Raw genomic sequence first — 22323 nt, forward strand, 5'->3', positions numbered from 1 at the left:
TCAAATATCCATGCTCTGATATATGCATATCATCCATAGTAACTAAACTTACATACTTCATCCATTTTCCAAATTCACTATTCAAGCTTGTGTAAATTCTAACATAACGCATTAATAAATGCACTAGTTTACTACAAAGTAACCTAATAGCGAATTACAAAACTAATTCTGACCACAAGCTAAAAATCTACATAATTCCTCCTCGCATCTAATAATTTTCTACGTAGGCTTGAGTCCATTTCTCAAATACGCATGTAAATGAAACAATACAAAGGTAATTCTACATACTAAACTATGCTATAAATTTTATCGCCAAATTACGAGCGACTCTTCTCGGAGTAACCCTATTGCTCAGCAATCTTCCCAGGCGAATACTGACCTTTCATTTAAAAGTTCTGAAAGTTATCATTCGGATTGGAATTGTAATCACACCCTCTATTTCAATTCCGATTGGATATCGCTGTGAACCGGTCCAATCAAACTTAGCGAACAATGTCCCTCTCGCTGTCTGTCAACGTGGGTACGGATAAGAACACGCCTCGTTCACCTCGCGGGCTTCCCTCTGTTCTTAGGACTAAGCTGTAATACACATGTGTGATACGGCAAGTCTTTGTCAAATGATGCGAGCGGTCGATTCGCCGACACAAGTTTTCCGGTCTCTGGCTGGTCATGGTAACCTTGCGTAAGTGTTTAACACTAGCCCATGGAATCTTTTGACATCAAACACATGGTCGCAGTAATATTCCCAAGACAGTAGATTATAGCTTTTACATGACTTTTTAGCTGGGGCTTAGCAAACGTGACACCCTCTTATAAATAATGTTAATGGACCAGCGACTTAAAACTGATTACATGCTTAATATATGTATACCTGCCTTTATAGCTGTATATATGGCATGCCAGACGAATGCTGCTTAGCTGTGTTTAATTCGCTGTACCATATACCTCCTGCATGTTCATACGCTGCACTGCATATTCAGTACTTCATCCACCCTTGTGTATGTATATATTTATTTTATCACCACAAGGTTTTATCTAAGTTTGAATAATAGTTCTTTGGAAGAAAAAAAATCCCAGTTAACTATGGCGCGCTCATGCAAAAGCAGAGGAACTATTTTAAACACAACAAAACTCCGAAAGGCGAAATCTACCTTGCACCGGTTTGGTCGTGAAACCATTAGGAAATGGAAGTGGTCCAGTATTCGCACGTTTCACGTTGAAGCCATGCTTCAGATGTGTTAAAGAATGAAGATCATACATTTTTAAAAAGGTACAAAATTAAAACAAAGTCATATAAGTATTTTGTAAGAAGGAAACTACGAGATACCTTACGGACAACGGTAATCACTCGAGTCGACGGATTTCGTTTGGGGCTACTGACCGGTCAACCTGTTCAGAATTCGTTCGCTGGTGGTTAACAAGTTAGTTTAAAGATTATGTACAATCGAGGTGTTAACATTGAACCAACTTCAGTGTTGATATCAGGGTCTACATCAGAAAACCGAAAGTTGTTTAATCCCAGTTGCTATTATAAATGGACTCAGTTCAGAGAATGCAAATTAGGTTCGTCACACGACTTCGGTCATCACACCATGTATTATGGTCATGTGACTAAAGATTAGAATTGTCAAATTTTTGGGAAATTTCAGGTATCCTTCAGTCCTAGCGATCGGGTACCCAGTCAAAGGGAAATTGCATTAAATGTGAACCTAAACTGCTTTTTTGTAGGTTCACGTGCCAACCCCCAAGAGAGTTACAAGAGTAATTATTACTAATATAAGTTGCTAAAAGCCTAATCTGAGCATAAAAAGAGCAATCTTTATATTACATGCTATGCTTTCAGAAAACTATGAAAAACCTTCATTTAATTTTGCTACTTGCCTGGATCTGCAATTAAATTGTCACAAATCTGCTAAATTCATGTGGATTAGTAGTTAGTACAAGAGTATAGACACTAAAGAAATTGATAAATTAGTATTCACAACACTCACTTCAGCCTGTCTCCATCTCAATAGTAACTTTTGCAAACAGTCATAAAGTTCAAAATGATTGTTGTTGTATTATCCTCGACCTACCATGGTTCGTCCCTTAATGATGGTACGGTGCAACATGTTTTTTAAGTTTAACAAAATTGCTCACCTCTCACATTTTTCAGTCATATAACATCCATTAGTCACATCAATTCATTGGGGGATTTTTTGGTATTTTTTAAATGCTAGCTGGTGCAATTTGTTTTTAATTAGACTGACCTGCTATGTTTGTTGTATCAAAATGGATTGAATCTAGGATATGTGGTTTCACATTCAAGAAACCCATGTTTTCCTGGAACTGTTTCATGTAAAATTCATGCAAAAATTACCACATTTTTGTTGAATTTTATTAGATTTTTTTTCCTCAGTGTTATTAAATAACAAAGATTTATTTTCCCCCCATATATTTAAATATTTAAGTGAAAAACATCATTCTGTATAGAAGTGCTTGTTATTGTAACCTATCTTTTGTGTTGCCTTTGCCATGCCAAAAAATGTCTTGGGTTTCCTGCTCAAAAAGAAGGACCAGTAAACAAACATGTGAACAGGGGCTCTGACTTGAACAGCTAACACTCGCTCCAGGGCCATAAACTGTGCACTGCAGCCAAATGTGTGCGTCTGTTATTTTCAGCGTGCGTCCCAGATGCACACATGTTCATAAAGGGAAACATTGTTTTTCTAAGAAATTCAAATTCTCTCAGAAATTGTGACTGTATACTTTAAGGATTTTAATTTTTTTGTTTTATTAGTTATATATCATACCTTTCCAGAATGTTGACATCTGTACCATATATTTTGTAATACTTGTGTTTTCATATTTTTGATAGGGATTATATTCCTAAATTTGTTGAGAATTTTTTGTTTATACATTATTTGGAACTTAACTTTAATTGAAACCATATAGCCATTAGTATGCTGTTATATCCTATACAGATATTAATGACTGCTCCAGTGGCCTAGTGGTTAGAGCATCCGCCTCAGATGTGGGAGGTTGTGGGTTCGATTCCTGGTCAAGTTGTACCAAAGACTTACAAAAATTATACTAACAGCTGCCTCACTTGGCACTCAGCATTAAGAGGTTAGTGTTAGGACTGGTTGGCCTGGTGTCAGGATAATGTGACTGGGTGTGACATCATGCTACATGTCTGTGGCATGATGGCCCAGTGCTAGACATGACTATAAAATGCCACACTGCAGACATCGTAGCGATATGACTGAAAAATTGTTAAAGCTTCGTTAAAAATCCAAATCACACACACACACACATACAGAGATATTAATAGTCTGTAGTATGGACCATCCTCTGCTATGAGTGATTACCTGTCCAATACAACCACAATTGTAATGCACAGATCAATTTTATTATATAAAGGCACTGTCATGAGTGACCACTTATGTTGATAAACACCACTTATCCTTACTCAATCACTTGTAACTATGCTTATACCATTCTAACAAAGAAAAGGCTGGCTACTGATTTCTGATATATGCATGTAGTGTCATATATTGTAAACTTTAAACCAGACTGAAGTACATGCATATTGTTCCAGCACTATGAACGAGCATATCGCGAGAACATAGACACCACTGATCTTCATGTAATCATTTGTAACAGTGACCGCTTAAATACTAAAGACTGTTCAGCAGCAGGGGGGGGCGAATCCGACATTTTGTCCAAACGTCATTTGGCTTAATTAGTACTTTCTGCAACTCAACGATCTAGTGTCATCAGCGCCTGGTAAAAAAAAAACGACGTCGTCGTCGAGGGGATCGTCCGGACGTCATTTGGTTTAATTAATACCTTCTGCGCGTCGATCCCCCACATCGACGACCGCGTCGATGTCATCGCCCCCCCCCCTGCTGCTAAGTGGTTATTTGCAATTTAACCGAATATTTGGTCAAGTCCGATACGATATCGTGTCCGAGGATCATGTAAATTTATCGTTACAAATCCATGTGGGGCCGACTGAGCATGACTAAAAAAGTTTCGAAAAACATTAAAGTCCATGTCACCGCCGCACCATGTCTGCCAAATATTTCGTAGCGTGTGTGTATCAACGCCGTTGAATACAGCAAGAATATTACAGTTGTCTCTGATTACTTTTGGAATCTGAGTGTATCGTTGAGTGACATATATCACGTCGGTGTTTTTATGCCTGCCTCTGGAAAATATCCTAGCTGGGTTTTTTTGATTGTCTAACATAACATCATCGTACACGACTAGATTGTTGACGTCGCCATCAATATCATCGATACCTGGTGCATCATTGATATCTGTAATAAACTCAATAACATTTTTTTTAGCGATCGCTGATGCATTCTCGTTGAAATCTTTCAACACCTCGTAGCATCGTTGATCATCTACGCTAGGGGCGATTAAATACAACTTATCCCACTTCATCCATCTCATTATTAAATTAAGTAACAATTGCGTCTTGCCGGATCCAGATGGTCCGATGATAATCATCCGGATCGAGTTTGGTAACGCTGCAACATGCTTAACTGGTTCTCTTGTTTTAGTCGCTGAAAAGTCAATTATATTCATGTCTCTATACATAAATTATGGATCTTTATTGTGTAAAGTGTAGAGTGCGTACTGGCACAAATGATATGACAACCGCTACAACAAAAAATAACAGATCGGCGCTTACTGGCAAGTGTGCACAATGCGGTGCAAAGAAATTTAGATTTATTTCTATTAAACCCGGAGATGTTTTAAAAAAAAGCGAGGAGGTGATATTGCAGCTAAGTTATCAAAACTCCCCGGAACCCCGTGGGCAAAGTATCCAGGAGAAAAACACCTCCCAGGATATAGCTACTGTGGCCCCGGAACACGATTAGATATCAGACTCGATGATCAAAATCAGCCCAAACCCGGTGAGTATCCAATAAATGCTATCGATAAGGCGTGTCATGCTCATGATGTTGCTTACAAAAGTAGCGATCTGCAACAGCGTCATATCGCGGACGTAAAATTAATTCACGCGTTAAATGCTATTCCCGATAAATCCGTCAAAGAAAAATTGGCCTCATGGTTGGTAAAATCGGCTATGAAAGGTAAATTAATGGTGGGCGCTGGTAATTAATAACAACATGGAATCCATCTATTATTCTCCGAGAGGATACTGGAAGGGGAAGGCCGCAATTGGTAAGCTTGCAAGCGCTGCAAAAGTAACAAAGGCCACTGCGGCTAATTGGTTATCCAAACAGGCTATATGGCAAATCTATCTACCACCGCCTAAACAAATCAACTTCTCGCGCTTTGATGTCAGCGTACCTAATGAAGTTCATCAGGCTGATATACTATTTTTGCCGCATGACAACGGTTACAAATACGCGCTAACCGTAGTTGATGTTGCGAGTCGATACAAACAAGCGGAGCCGTTAAAAACAAAGTCAGCAACTGAAGTAGCCGCTGCGTTTGAAAGAATTTATCAAAGAGGCCCTCTGCGCTGGCCAAATCTATTACAAGTTGATCCCGGTAGTGAATTTCGCGGCGCTGTTCTATCAACGCTGAAACATCATAGCGTCGCGATACGACGAGGTCATACTGCGCTACATCGTGATCAGGCAATTGTTGAACGATTCAATCGGACTCTTGCTGAACGGTTATTTGGATATCAATACGCGAAGGAATTCATCCAAGAAAAACGATCTCGTGAATGGGTCAAAAGGTTGCCAGGTGTAATTGCAGCGTTAAATAACGAGATTACCCGAGCAATCAACATGAAGCCCAGCGACGCGATTAAATACGAGTATATACCCGGAAAATCAAAAATAAATAGCGTTTCCAAGCCGATTCTCGGCAATGTCACCGTGAGATATCTATATGAACCAGGAGAGCTTGAAGGCGGTAAAAAAAGAGCTACTGATCCTATCTGGAGTGTTACCACACATAACATATCAACGATAACACGATCAACTGGTAGACCACCGATCTACAGACTGGATTCAACTGCTCCTCAGCGCGGATTTACACGCGAGCAACTACAAGTGATACCTGACGATACTCAATTACCCCCGCGTGGTCTTAACTAGCGCCGTTGCGTCTATTGCACTCAAGACAGGTCAACCTCACATTGTTTTTAACATGACCGAGACTGTTATCGATTCTGTCCACGGTAAATTGGCGAGCGTCTTTATCCAAATAACGCCAGCGCATTACACAATTACAACTTGCGCAGTGATTATTCTGTTGTTGTCGTAACACAATTATTAATTCGGCATCAATATCAAAACGCCGCTGTTTTTTTTTATCCTGTTGGCGGTAACCCGAGAGTTTTCTATCAATGACGCTTGCATCGATGACTCCGTCACTGGCTTTGTCACTGGCTTCGTCAATAACAATTCTTCGAAGCTGATTTATCCTTCGTACTCTGGACACTGCAAGATAGACTAGATTTGACCATTCGATGCGATTATCAACCATCCAAACAATTGTGTCCGTGATGGTTAGTCCCTGCGAGGAATGTATTGTTGTTGCGTATCCTAGCATCCACGGGGATTTATCAGCACGTAGCGCGTCCTCGACAACGCTGATATCAACGAGCACAATATCATTCAGCGCGAGAATTTGTTTTTTTGTCCCCGACGCTGTCAGGCCTGGAATTTCAACTTCAATGTTCTGTCGCCGTGTATCCGCGGGTCTATAACATAATGGCACTGGACGCGTTGGAAACTTTTCCTTATGCAACGCAAACAACTTCCGCTGAAGTGTGTCCCTGACTATCTTTCTACTCGCTACAATCAAATCGTTTGGTCTCCATGTTTCCCAGAATTCATTTAACGGCGTTTCCGGAATCACCTCGCGGATTATTTCACATTGAATTCTATCCGGCTGTAATCTGATTAATTTTTTAACCCCGCGCAGTTGTTCATCAAGTGCCCGGTAATCAGTATCGGTTTCTTCATAATAGTCCACGAACCCGCTCAACCAATCATGTGGACCCTCGCCGACAAATGGTGGTGGTTGGCCATGGTCGCCACACATGATCACCGCTGTATTCGCGCGCAGCAACCAATCAAGAAACATTTGTAAAACGTCTAACGAAACAGTACATATCTCATCCCAGATGATAACTTCAGGAATAAATTTTTCACCCATTCGATCAGGAGTCCACTCGCCACCGCTGTATCGAAAAAAGCTGTGATAAGTAACGGCGTCAACATTTCGTTGTTTTATCTCTCGCGCTAGTCTATGGGTCGGTGTAAGCACGATTATACTTGCCCGCGTTCGAAATAATTCAATTGCCCGAGTCGTCTTTCCTGACCCGCCACAGCCGCTTAAATAAACCGTCTTGTGTCTACAAATTGGATCAGAACACGATGGTGCATTAGACCATTCTGACAATTTATCACCGCGTAGGTAATTGTTCTCAACGGTGACATCTGCTGACGGGGAATAATCGCGTCGTATTTCATTTTTAATTCTCCATGTACCCCAACTCTAGTCCGGACTAGTAAACTCGGCTACGTTTTCCTTATACGCTACGTCAACATAAAACGAATCAACGGCTACTCTAACCGCGGTGTCGGGGAATCTATTTATCATCGAGAATAAATTGATAGCGGCGTAACCCAGCATAGACGCCCTCAAATGCGGGTATGCCGGGCTGTCTCCGTCGCTGTAGGTAACAACTGTACCCAACCTTGTTCCATTGGACAAGAAAGCTGTTTCGCAGTTCACGTATCTATTTTTCGCCACTGCGTCCTTGATTACGAAATCATATTCTGCGTCATCTATAATCAGCCGTGAGCAATATCGTTTGTAATCGCAGTTTTTTCCACCTTGTGTGAACTTAGCGATTATTCTTCTACCGAGATCTTTTGCCTCGCGGTTTCGTTGGTTGAATATCCTCCTGGACCATTCGATGATATATTCCTCGTCGGCATCGATGTGTTTTTTGGACTCGTCAATTATGCTATCTAGACGCTCCGGTTCTGGTAACCAGACTTCAGTCTGCGCTCGGTATGATATAATCGCGTCACTGACAATCAACGATACAAGCATGCTACAATCAATCATGTACCGTAGCAGCGCTATTGGCAACCACTTCTTTTCAGCCATGTGTCTACCGATCCAAATATAGCAACAGCGATGAAGTCCTGCCGCGAACTCAAATGATACTATGCGAGCGAATCTGGTTAAATCAAAATCAGGCAGTGGTCCATTAATAGCAACACGAGTCATTTCATGTCTGGGGTGTCCAAATCGTTTGAAATACTCAGTGGCGGATCCATACCCGAGAAAACTCGCTGGATAACAGGCAACCATATCAACGGAAATCATAGCGTCGCGGTTGTATTCAGTGTTCCATAGTCCACCGTGATAGTATTCCAAACAACTGGATTGTACATCCGGTAGAAATTCCTTGCGTGTTGGACTCCACGCATTTTTCCTCGCTGCAACATGAGCCGCAACCGATGGAATCGTAAAACAATTTGTTAGCAGTTGTTCATCATGCTCTTCAAATTCTATGGCGGTTTTTTTCATCCTGTTGTGAAACGCTTCAGTGCGATATAATTCGCCGTTTGGTCTTACAAACTGATCAAAGGTATCAGCGCTGCGAAGTAACCACACTGATACAGGGTCGTTTTTACACAAATAAGCGATAGCATCAAATAGTTTCCTCTCCGCGAGAAACCCGTTCTCTTCCAGGAATTCCCCCGGGATATACTTTACCGTTCTATCCCGTGGAAACACTGTGATCGCGGGCGTCCATGCGTGTTCGTTATGATCAATAATTTTGTTTGGGGCCCCATTTGATTTGTACTTTGATTCGTATAATACTTCACCGGTTATCGTTGTAACGGTTATTGGAAATCTCAACGACGTTTCTAATCTCGCTATGTCGCTGATGGTTGCTCCACGCTCTTTTACGGTTAGTTCCCACTGGTTGATTTTGCTACGTCGTAAATCAGTCAACTTGTTTCCTCGACACGCATTTGTAAAATGCTCTGTTACTCGTTCTGCTACACAATTTATCCCCGTTGACTGTTTCATCGGCGCTAGTTTTCCGATATCAGGTTTCTTATTTAACGGGTATATTCCATAAACAACTGCTGTTTCAGGATACGCTCGTTCATAGTATGGTCTGTCAATTCCGGTTAACAACCCCGGCTTGGAGTCGCGGCTAACAATGACTGTTTTCTTTTCGCTGAGAACTGGTTCAAATTTATCACGTATGATCCAATCACCTGATTCCACCCGGACAATGAATTTTACTCTGAAGAAATACCTTTTACCGTCAAGTTGTGATATTATCGTTGCTGCGCGGTTGTCGTTCATGGTAGCATCAACAATGCCATCAATTCGAAATGTTGACCAACTATGAGATGCGCCATCACGCTTGAATTCATCGATACAATCGCGTATTTTACTCAACAGGGTTCTATCGTTTATTAACGCTTTTGGTGCGTCCTTGAGGACTCTATCGAAATTGAACTTAATATTTTTCCGGGCTTAATTGCTGCTAATCTCTCGAACTTATCCATATAATTAAAACAAGTATTTAAATGAAAGAATATAGTATAATGAATCACTGCAAATGGTTGATGATTGGGTCGACAACCCCGTGCAATAAATCATGTAGAGGCGAATTCTGCGGGTATCATTTACAAAGCGTTCGTAATGGTTCTCTTGGCCCCCTCCCATGCTTGGTTTGTCACGTCGGTGTAAGAGGAAAATCGCAGTTGTGTATCAATTGTGGCGGAAAGCGATACAGGGAACTAAAACGCTATTATGACAAGCGAATTAAAAACGCCATCATTGACCCCACCGCCGACTTCGTCATCAAAACCCCCCAAGACTACGTTGAAAGATTTATAATTAAACCAAATAATAAATTAGACAAATAGTATTATTATACAAATGGACCAAGAATTTCAGCCGCATCCTGTGCTCGTCAATTACGAGGCATCTCGCGACGGCATTGTTAGAAACCGCAAACTGAAGAAGCCGGTTGGTACCGTAAGTAATCAGGGGTATCTGGTGTTTGGTGCCGGAAAGAAGAAGTACCATGTTCATAGGGCGGTATTTGAGGTATTCAACGGATTAATCGAAAATGGACTTGTGATTGATCATATTAATAATAATAAGACTGATAATTCTCTTATAAACTTGCAAGCTGTCTCGCAGAGTCAAAATACCAAAAAAGGCCAAACCGGTAAATACCCAAAGAAAGCAAAACCCGTAAAGTCATTTGATACAACAACTCACGAGGAAAAAATATTTCAGTCGATGAATGAAGCCAGTAGATACTTTGACATTTGTATCGCCTCAATACGAAAAGTAGCAGAACGAGTATATCAAACAGCAATCTCAAAAAAGACCGGGCATAGAATTCGATTTTCATATGTAGATACGAAGTCACCGGCGCCTATGGCGCTGACGAAGTCGCCATGACAATAAATTGTCCATTCCGGAAGAAAACGAATTATTAAACACCTTCGGAATTGATACGCGGGGGTTTCATTTTTTTTTATTTAAAAACAAGATGTTTTATAGGAATAATGAATATCGAAGACATCAATAATATATTAGCCGAGATTTCAAAATTAAAAAATCAAGGAATTGAATTATCTGATGGTCTCGACAGTGAAAAAATATTATCCGATTATGAAATTATTAACGAATAGTCGAAACGGGGGCGTTTTACCCTGGCCCGTGAGTATTTTTTTGTAAAACGATTACAACATACGATTAATGAAAACTTGTACCACAATGACACAAATGCATTCATTGGACTATTTACTGCCGTTGAAATAATACGAAAAAAACTCGGACGTGTTTATGAACGACGCCGGGAGATTTCTAGCAAGATCAAAAACATTAGAAGGATTATAGACGAAAACTCCGGCGAGAAATTAGAAATTGCTTCGCAATTGCAATAATGGTAGGCGAATCACTTACTACTCGACTAGCCAGAGAGCGGCTAGCGGCGCTTAAAAAGTTCATACCGTTACGAGACAGGGTCCGAGAGCAACTTCAAACGCGGCAGCAACTACAAACCGATTTTACTGTTGGAAGCGAACAACTCTTTGCCCCGGTAACTAAAGCGACCAAAGATGTTACGGCGGCAACTGTACCCGTCCTCGATGCGCTTGAAAAGATAGCGGCTCAGACCGAACAAACAAAAAGGTCTTTAGAAACACTAGCGGCTGCTGCAACACGGAGGCCACCACCACTCGCTATAACCGAACCACAAGAACCTTATGTTACAATGGCCGACGAGGAAGAACTAGGCGCCACCGCAAGAGAACCAGAAGAAGAAATACCGGAAGAAGAAATACCAGAAGAAGAAAAAGAGAGGAATATACCCCGTAATGTACTTAAGAAGAGCACAATAGATCAAATTAGAGACCTCAGGGACAGGAGGGAAGAATTAATTGATTTTACTGCCTCCAATTTTGCTAAGAGCATACGAGATAAGGAGCATATCAATAGCGGTTACAAGAAAAGTATAAAGTCGTTAAAGGATTGGACAAGAATAGTGTATTTAGCGAGTAAACACGAGAATGCATTACTACGTGGTGATGGCCCCGATTACGACGCATTCCACAATAAAGTAAAAAGTAGAATACCAAAAAAAGGAAAAGGATACTCTGTTGGTAAAGAATCCTACGGCGTTACCTGTCCTAACAGTGTTCTCAGTGATATATCACGGCTAGAGGTACTAATCGGAGGAAAACGAGCCGGAAATAACTCTCCGGAAATAATCAATGAGGCCGCTGATATTTGCAAGCGGTTATTTACGGGTGGTATCATGGACGTTAGTGCGTATCGAACGCTCATAGACGAACTCGTGGATGATTAAAAAAATTATAAAATTATAAAATTATAAAATTATAAAATTATTATCGTTTTTGACTGGTTTTGGCCATTTTTTGCCATTTTTTGACTGTTTTTAACCGTTTTTTGGCCATTTTTGACCGTTTTTCGAGGGCAAAAACCCCAGGAAATCATTTAGAGAAAATCGATGTTTTTGCTGAAAAATCAAAAAAAAAACGACTATAGGCAACAAAAAACGACCAAAAATGACTAGAAATCAGGAAAAAACCGGAAAAAAACCGGATTTTTATCGAGGGCAAAAACCCCAGGAAATTTTGATAAAATTTATTCCGGTTTTCCACACGGCGGTGGGAAAGGGGAAAGGGGTGATCACAATCACTGGTGATCACAATCACTAATTGAAAAACCGGTGTTTTTATAATAAAGATGATCATACACTACAACCACGATAAACCAGTACTCGTCTACGTGGTAAACTCGCGATTGCCTGTTTACGGCGCGTACTATGGAGATGGTCTCGGTAGCACCATTGCGGGGTTATTTACAAGAATGGCCCCAAAAGTAGCGCCGTTAGCCAAACAATTAGGAATGAAGGCTATTGATGTTATTCGTGATAAGGGTATTAGTGCTATTGGAGATGTTGCCGGAAAGGCGCTTTCAGCCGCGCGGGATAAACTAATGTCATTGGTGAGAAAAAGAAAACAGAAACCACCGGTGATGCCATCAACGACAGTGATGCCTGCAAATGTCAGTAAAGTAATAAATAACGCCGTGGAAGAAAAACTAGAGTCGTTGGCGACGACTTCGCCATCCGCCGATGCGGCAACCAACGCGCTCATGAATGCGATAGCGGGAAGTGGTCTACGACGAAAACGACGTTGATGGATTTCAATTGAAAACATCAACATGAATAATAATAAAATGTTTGCGTGAACCGCTGATCCCGCGTTTGATATGGATGCCCCAGTGCGCAGGGATGATTCTGTCCGCGATTATCAATATTATTCTTATTATGCAGCGCAACCTGACCTACGATCGCGAATTGAACTTCAAGTCCAAGATACCAGTAAATACTTTCTGCCGTGTGAAGCGTTTATCGAAATTGAGGGAGAACTCGTGACAAATGCCGCCGATAATGCACCATACACAGATGACCATCGTGTTCGAGTTGGCTTCGTCAACAACGGTATCATGGCGTTATTTGAGAGCGCCAGATATCTTATTGACGGGCGAGAAATTGAATCAATAGAACGCGAGGTTGATGTTGCAACGACGATAATTGGGTTAGCGAGATACTCGGATGATTATACAAGATCGGCGGGCCCATCTATGATGTTTGCGAAGGACACCGCTAATAGCGCTGATCATCTTCAGTACATCAACGTGCTGGCGAAAAAAGATATCGCAGGTGATCAGGCTGAAGCAGCCAATCCAGACCGCAGAGCAAAACCGGACGCTGATTTCACTGTTACAAAAAGTCTTAACGATAATTACAATATGGGATTCGCAGCACGAGTAGGAATGTTGCAAGGACCACGCCGAAAGTTTTCATGCGCGATTCCACTCCATCACATATTTGGATTCTGCAGAAATGTTAGAAAAGTCATCTATGGGGCTAAGCATACAATTGCCCTGACGCGAAGGGGCGATGATAACAATGCAATATGGCATGCTGCTGGCGTCGCTGCCGGTAAAGTCATTTTAACTAAAATGGCATTGTGGATGCCGGTGCTGACTCCATCAGTTACCACGGAAGCACGATTGTTAGCATTTATGGAACAGGGAGGAAAATCGTTGTTGAGTTGGCTAGCGGTAACAACTGATGCTAAAGAGGATAACGTCGCCGATACGTTTACATGGCACCTAGCATCAAAACAGGGTGTTTCAGCCCCGCGTCATATATTCATAGCGCTACAGAATAGGGAACGATTGGGTAATCAAGAACGCAGCCATATGATATTTGATCAATTAGGAGTCAGGGATGTTTCGCTGAGAATAAACGGACAACAGGAACCATCCGAGGATATACAGCTTAATTACGGCGACAACCATATCGCACGTGTGTACCATCGATTGCTGTCATATATGGGTCGTGATCAAAACGTCGACACTGGTTTGCAAATATCACAACTTGATTTTAAAAACCTGTATCCGATTTATTATTTTTCGCTGGAACATCTTGATTTAACGAGACAATCCGTCGTTGATATACACTTCCGAGCTCATATAGCCCCGGGTAATGTTAATTATAGAGCGGTTGCTGTCATTCTCAGCGATAAATCAATGCTGCTAGAAGGTGTTGGTGGACGAATGAGAATTGTTGATGCGCCAGTGGAAAACATGTAATTGAAAACACAAACGCGTTTACAATAAATGTCGTATAGTGTCGTCAGTGTAGAGTTGACTGATGGTCAAGTCAAGAAATTACGATCAAAGTCGGCTAAACAATGCGGAACCACAATAACGCTGAAGCCGTCGCAGATGGCGGGCGGTAATCATAAGATATCGTTGACGGCGCGTCAAATAAAACATTTCAATGATGCGATGAAGAATAAAAAGGGTGTTCAGGTAGATTTCTCGGCCGCAGCAATTAAAAACATGGAAAAGACCGGTGGGATATTTCTGCTGTTAGCTGCGATTCCAGCGTTGATTGCCGCGGCCGCACCAGCAGTGGCTAAGGCGGCGGCGTTGGGGGCCGTTGGTACCGCGGCGGGAATGGCATTAAAGAAGGCAACCGGGAAAGGCTACAAAAAAAAAACGACCCGTGGCCAGAAAGGGTCTAAGACTACCGGGAACCCCGTATTCATGGTATTCGGGAAAGGGTCTAAGACTACCGGGGACCGTTTAATGACCCCCATGTCTAATTTTGATTTAATAGACGCCGCAAACGCGCTAGCGATAAAAAACTTCAGAGGTGTTTTTATGAGGGATCAATTACCGGCGGCACCAAGGAATATTGAAACAGGCATAATTAACCTCGATGGGTCCTCCGGAGCGGGAACTCATTGGGTTGCATACGCGATTGATCCGCGTGCAATCGTCTATTTTGATTCATACGGGTTAGCCCCGCCGAACGAGTTTATGCGGTATATCCGGACGTGTTCAGCCCGGGTTTTTTATTCCACGCTGCCAACACAGCAGTTAAGCGACCCGCCGATATGCGGCCGTGAAGTATTGAACGTACTCGCGACGATTTCATCATCGCGAAAACCACCTCATGTAGTTGTAAACGAATACACTAGTGGGGTCGTAGAGGCCCGGCGGGTTAATTAGAAACGCGGTTTTTTTTACAATAACGATGATTGATATTTGGGGACGACCGGTTTTGGCGCTGAAGGAATCCACGGAAATGCTCGCCACCGATGACATAAAAAAACTAATCGAGGATGAAATCGCCGATACGTTGAATTTAACCAGTGTTGACCCAGGTGAAATAGTCGTATTTCAAGACCGCCAGGGTAAATTGAAATCCAGTAATGTGTCGCTGGATGATGTTTTAACACGACAGCGTGATGCCGCCGAGGACACTATTGCGTTGTATACCGGCGACGGACGACTCAAACCGGGTGAACATATATCGGCGGTAACATTAGTCAAAGACGGTTTTATAAGGTTGGATAGATCGGTGACCGAACTCGACGCGCAGGTGAAAAAATCTGCCACCGAGGTGAAAAAATCTATCACCGATATACAGCTCACTACCGCTAGTTTTTTCGGGACCCCGACGGTAACCGAATCGAATATTACAACAATAAGGAATACTATTTTGGATTTTGCAACGCTGTCGGGCCAATTTTACACGTTGCGAAAAAATGTTAACAGGATCGATGACAACTTTGATAAATTCTTTGGTAAAAAAAATACCAAGCTGGATGAGATTACAACAACTATAAATGATATCACTGCGTATGGACAGGAAATAAAAACAATCAAAACTGATGTTGCAACAAACAAAAGGAGTGTAGACGCGCATGAACGGGAAATAGAAATAATCGGCGCTAATGTTGCAACGATCATAAATAATGTAGACTCGCATGGACGGAAAATAGAAACAATCAAAACTGATGTTACAATGATCATAAATAATATGAGCGCGCATACACAGGAAATAGGAACAATCAAAACTGATATTGAAGCGAACAAAAAGGGTGTAGACGCGCATACACAGGAAATAGGAACAATCAAAACTGATATTGAAGCGAACAAAAAAAATGTAGACGCGTATTGGCGGGGAATAGGATTAATTAAAACTGATGTTGCAGCGAATAAAAAAGGTATAGACGTGCATACATATGAAATAGGAACAATCAAACTTGATGTTGCAGTGAACAAAAAAAGTATGACCGAGACTACACGGGAAATAGAAACAATCAAAACTAATGTTGCAGCAAACAAGAATAATATGGACGCGAATTTGCGGAGAATAGAAATAATCAGAACTGATGTTGAAGCGATTAAAGACAGGCTACCGAGAATAACAGAGCAACTCGAAACTAATATTGAAGCGAACAAAAAAAATGTAGACGCGTATGGAGGGGAAATAAAAACAATCAAAACTGATGTTGAAGCGATTAAGGACAGACTACCTAGAATGACAGAGCAACTCGAAAAAATGAAAACACCTCATGGGATCATCGGCAGTGGCGTATACACGGTTCAATACGGATCATTCGATTGGACTCCTACGCGTAATGCAATAGATGTCACCGCAATTGTTAAGGGTATTTATCGATTGACATTGATTTCGGCGATGCAGTTCAGTATATCATCGCCGAGTTCATCCGGGTTTAACAATACAATATCAACAATCATCGACAAGGATACAATCGAACGGTTTATAATTAAAGCCGTTGATAGCAGTCTATTTAGGGCAAACATCACATGGTATGCGGAATTTGTAGTGGATCTAAGTAATTAAAAACACTAGCTCTTTTAAAATAAAAATGACCACCAAGGTAATTGAATCAGAGGTATCACTGACGTCACATCAATATCGATTCGATACCGCAAAAGAATTCTCCGCGAACTTAAAAACGCTTTCCGAACAATACCGTGCAAAAATAAAAAAATACCGTCGTAAAATAACCACCATCGACGTGGTCGTGTACTCGGTGTCGGGTATAGTAGCTGGCACCGGTGTTATTTTATCCACGGTGACCACGATAGCCCCGATCGCTGTTCCAATCGCTGTCTCCGCGATGACAACAGTTGCTGGAGTCGCCAACGCAATCACTAGAAAGATATCATCGTGTTTTCAGAAAAAACTCAACGAGTATACAGTAAAACATCAAATAGTATCCGACGCATACTCGAAATTATCCGGGTTGATCTCATTATCGATTGATAATTTGTTCGTATCCGATGTTGAATTCTCCACGATGGTCCAGTTGTATAGCTCCGCGATGTCAAAAATCGAGGATTTTTAACTGGAAGCCGGAACCACCTGGTTGCTGAAATTAGACACTAAAGACAACGAATAATAATAATGTCGCTGAACCCCGAAGGGTTTCAGTTGCTTCAACGGATCGCGGAGAACACCACTCCGGTACAAACAAATATGATATCGATAACGTCAACGAAACCCGAATTCAGTGTGAACTTCCCGTCGCCGGTTCCAGTGAAGGAAATAGCGCTGGCAAAATTGCGAATATATCACAGTTGGCCTAATATTCGAGCGAACGCATTTAACGGACAACAACCTAATAACTCGCTGGTTTTTGCACGGACAAATAAACCCGATGGGACCCCAAACTGGGAGGAGGTTACAATACCAACTGGGTCATACCAAATAGAGCAAATCAATAAAGAATTTCAACGCAGGATAAAATCGATCACAGGAAAAGAATCAAAAATCGCTATTACGGTTCATGAACCGACGTTATCGTCGACGATTGAAATAAGCACACCGGGGTATATGGTTGATATTTATAACAGTTCAATAAGAACCATACTAGGATGGCCTAAGAATCCACCCGCGGACACCCCCCCCATCAACTATCCTCAGACACGATAACGGAGATGGTGGTAGGCATATTGCTCCATACAACGTAAATATTGCATCGGTGATAGCGATTAATCTAGTGTGTGATGTTATCGAAGGGAGTTACCAGGTGGATACCAAGCAATCAAATCAGGCTCAACAGGGATATATCCTTTATTCGTTTTCACCAACAGCCCCTCCGGGATTTTTAATTGTTGAGAGTCCGATTAATCCGGTCTATATGCGATGCCATAATCGGTTTTTAACGAGAATTAATTTCAGACTTACCGATCAGTCAAATAACCTAATTGACCTACAAGAGGAGGAGTTAGTGATCACTCTGTTTGTAAGATCATAGCAGCAGGGGGGGCGATGACATCGACGCGGTCGTCGATGTGCTTACCGGACGCTGACGACGCTGGGGATCGACGCGCAGAAGGTATTAATTAAACCAAATGACGTCCGGACGATCCCCTTGACGACGACATCATTTTTTTTTTACCAGGCGCTGACGACACCGGATCCGCTGAGTGCAGAAAGTAATAATTAAGCAAAATAACGATTGGACAAAATGTCGGATTCGCCCCCCCTGCTGCTTGTTCTGATAATTAAAAGACCCAAACATATACAAAGTCAAAACTGTGGAGTCTTGCTACAGGTTTGTAAATTTGACAGGTCAAGCATACAGTGACAATTGTTATAGACTGTAAACCAGACTAATGTGCGTGTCACAAATTTTGCGTTTTAATGTTTGTTTTTGGAGTTGATCTGTATTGCCTTGGGGGGTGAATGTGGTCTTCGTCTATTAAACCAACATAATGAGAATCATTTCCCAATTTTGATTTATAGTGTTTAAGGCTTGTGTTGCTTATTGCTTTTTACAATTGCACAGTGATTACATCCCACACACTAAGCTGTTAGTTATTTCAAGTTGATGCATCTGGTTAAGCCCTTTGTTTATCGTTAATACCTTTATGTCATCTGTGAATTAAGCCATTGACTTTTGTCTCTGAAAATATTATTCTGTTTCTGGATGAGATAATTGTTTCTTTTTATTTCTTTCATTGGTAGATATAAAATGTACATGTATAGATTTTTCATATTTCCCCAAAACCTGGTCAAAACTGTTTTGACGTTTGATATTACAACTGAGCACTGACAATGTTAACATCTAGCACCTTAATAACAATGGCAACTTACTGGATAATGTTAACATCTAGCACCTTAATAACAATGGCAACTTACTGGATAATGCTAACATCTAGCACCTTAATAACAATGGCAACTTACTGGATAATGTTAACATCTAGCACCTTAATAACAATGGCAACTTACTGGAGACCTCATAACAGGTATTTTCTGCTGAGACATCAATTTCTGTTTTGCAGGGAATTTGAGACCAAAACTCTTGAGCCCTTGGTCTGCAGCAACCAAGGGTCTAGCTGAAAAAGAAGTTTCTGGGAGAGAGAGTGATAGTCCATGAGAAAGACAAATGTACTCGCTTATGAGTCCAGCTGCAAAGAGCACAGACCCAGATCTGCCATCACATAATGTGCTGGTAGATCTAGTTCTGTGCAGCTTGTTAGGAGTAATCTGTAGAGCATACAACATAGACCCAAATCTGCAGATGCATTATAATATGACAGATAATGATCCTTGTTTGCAATTTGACTCGACTTAATAAGCAAGTATATATGGATCATGTAGGACATGAAAAAGGTTGGAAAAATAAATAAAAACTGAAGCAGAGACACAAAGCTGTTCATGTGTCATTATAATTGTGTTGTTTTTCAGCTGAAATGTATTTATTGTGTGTAGCAATAAAAAGACCTCTATGATTGTAAATACTCATTTAAATTTAATGCATCTTAATTCTGTTCAGTGTGTATGGCCAAAGCAGATCATTTAAGGTCATTCATGTAACCAAAGATTGCTGATGCAAATACCAGTTATGAAACATGGATAATTATGTCACTTGCACCCATACCCACTGTCCAGAAAGTCAATGGATATCACAGGATGTACATATATTTAATAGTTCATATGCAGAAATTCTATATGAAAATTAGGAAATTGACAATTCAGCATTCAGTTGAGTTATATATGAATCAAGACACAAATAAAATTTATTTATACCCTGAACACATGCATTAATATGCATATTCATCAGTATGTATTCTTAAAAGAAAATCTCCTTATCTGCTTTCTGAAAATGAATATCTCAGAAAATTTCATACACACATGTATATCTTTTTTGGTGGAAATGAGTGAGATCAGTATTCTTTTCACATATATACCTTTATTATTGGAAATGAATGAAATCACTGATATTTATCACATGTGTATCTTTCTTGGTGGATACGAGTGAAACCCGTATATTTATGAAATGTTTGCAATAGCACAGCAATATCACCTCAGTGAAATACATGACAGTGACCTACATGCTTACAGCTGATTGATTGGTGAAAATTGATCATGGCATTGAGCACCAAACTGCAAACAAATCTCCACCCCATTTCCACATATAGACTATAAATAAGGGGTTAATCATGATTGTGACTGTATGCTCATTGCTAAATGATTTCGATGTATAGGAGTCTTTCTTAAAACATAAACCATGTGGATCCTTGGAATATGCAATGTAAAAATTAAAGAGGGTTTAAATCTGGTTCATGTGCATCCAGTACAAGGGGACATAAATCTTGTTCATGTTCATCCAGTACAAGGGGACATAAATCTTGTTCATGTGCATCCGGTACAAGGGGACACACTAATGAATAAAGGAACTCAGTGAGTGACTTGCCAGAAGTTAATGAGATAAAGTGTAATATTCAAGCAGATCAGTAAATAATAACTTACTCCTGCCTATGTCCAGAGTTTCATGATAAATGGCTAAATGCCTTTTGGAAATATGTGCAGTTATATTTTCACCATCCATAGTTTTTGAAGTCTTTAAATTTGTTTCCAGTGATTATCACCCTTGGATATAGTTTTGGCAGCACTGTGTGACTATGTCTAAAGCCACCAAAAGAAAGCATGTTGTCCAGGAAATATTGGATGATTTCAGCCTGCCAAAAGAAGGGGAGCAGATTGTCAAGGTATGTTCATTTAAGTGTCTTATTTATACAAACATAACCTTTTGAAAGTCTATAATATTCTGCAGAATGTATTGTAGGATTGTGTATGTCTTCTGTCAAGAATCACATGATCCTGTCAGAAATCATGTATCTTCTGTCAAGAATCACATGTCTCCTATCAAGAATCACATGTCTCCTGTCAAAAATCACGTATCTTCTGTCAAGAATCACATATCTCCTGTCAAGAATCACATTGTTAATGATATAAAATGTTTTTAAATGTTCAGCAGTTTCATCTACACGTGTATAAGAGTCCGGGACACTCCTTATGGGGTTCACGTGTATGAGAGTCTGGGACACTCCTTATGGGGTCCACATGAAATCTTGTTTAATGTCTTGAAAAACTTGATTGATTCATACGTCTAGGTGGCCCGTTTTCATGCCACAGTGATTACGGAGTTTTTGCATTTAGTTCCTTTTGTCTGACACTATTACATTATAGTCTTTAAAATTGAAGTGTATCCATTTAAAGCCCTAATATTCAGCATAAAATTAGGTCACTAAGCCTAGCTGTATATTAGGTCACTAAGCCTACCTGTATATTAGGTCACTAAGCCTACCTGTAAATTAGGTCACTAAGCCTACCTGTATTGGCTTGCTCTAATAATTGAAGGATTTTTAGCTCATATAGTGGCAGAGAAGGTAAGACATTATTCTGCATAATTCTTGTTTGGGTTACCAGCGTGCTAACATTCCTGTATTCATTTTATGTTAACAACTCATTCATGCTGCATCCACTGCATTTATCAGTGGGTATTACTTTATATCCATTAGCTCAATAATATTATTTATATAAGTAAAATTTGGTATTTTTTAAGACTTATTACATTAAATTATTGCTCCAGTTTTGGCAAGACTTACCAAATTTGTGGTGAGATCTTAACATTTTAATGCATTTTGAATCTCCTTCAAATTTTGTGTATTGTCCTAATTATACAGTTAAATCTTTTATATCTCAGTGTGTTTGCTCTAAAGGATTGTGTTTAGTCTGTGGGAGAATTTTTGGTTTGGCTTTGTATTCTATGGCATAGCAACAATAGTAGGTTATATACAGGGATGGCACTTGACTTTTAAAACGTTGTTACCAAATAAATCGCCAACCTCAGTGCTACAAAAATCTGATAGCCTGATGCCCGGAGTCCCTATAATTTCAGATCAGGCCCATCCTGTATTCTATGTCTTAGTCATAGATGATGCTGCCCACAGTTTCATTGCCGACTCTGACAGTAATGGTTTGAGGGACGTGGATCAAGCAGTTCTCTGGGGATGTAAAGCTGTACTTTAAGAGTGTTTGCAGTTACCTGATTGAGAAGCTTCCTCTCAAAGAACCGGTCTTGAGACATGCAGTTGTAGCAGATGCTTCTTTGCAACAGACTGCCAAATTGA

General features: G+C 40.6%; 1 protein-coding gene across 1 annotated transcript in view; it reads left to right on the forward strand.

Annotated features, from left to right (window-relative positions):
* Positions 1–1140: 1140 nt before the first annotated feature.
* LOC149804360 (putative RNA-binding protein EIF1AD) overlaps positions 1141–22323 on the forward strand; it is a 32247-nt gene continuing 11064 nt past the window's right edge. The window contains exons 1-2 of the mRNA XM_089939395.1: positions 1141–1270; positions 20769–20898. Coding sequence (XP_089795521.1) covers positions 20812–20898 — 87 coding nt within the window. The 5' untranslated portion in view covers positions 1141–1270; positions 20769–20811. The remainder of the gene's footprint in view (positions 1271–20768; positions 20899–22323) is intronic.

The sequence above is a fragment of the Sinohyriopsis cumingii genome, chromosome 2, assembly GCF_028554795.1.
Source record: "Sinohyriopsis cumingii isolate HCF-2022 chromosome 2, ASM2855479v2, whole genome shotgun sequence".
Taxonomy (NCBI): Eukaryota; Metazoa; Mollusca; class Bivalvia; order Unionida; family Unionidae; genus Sinohyriopsis; species Sinohyriopsis cumingii.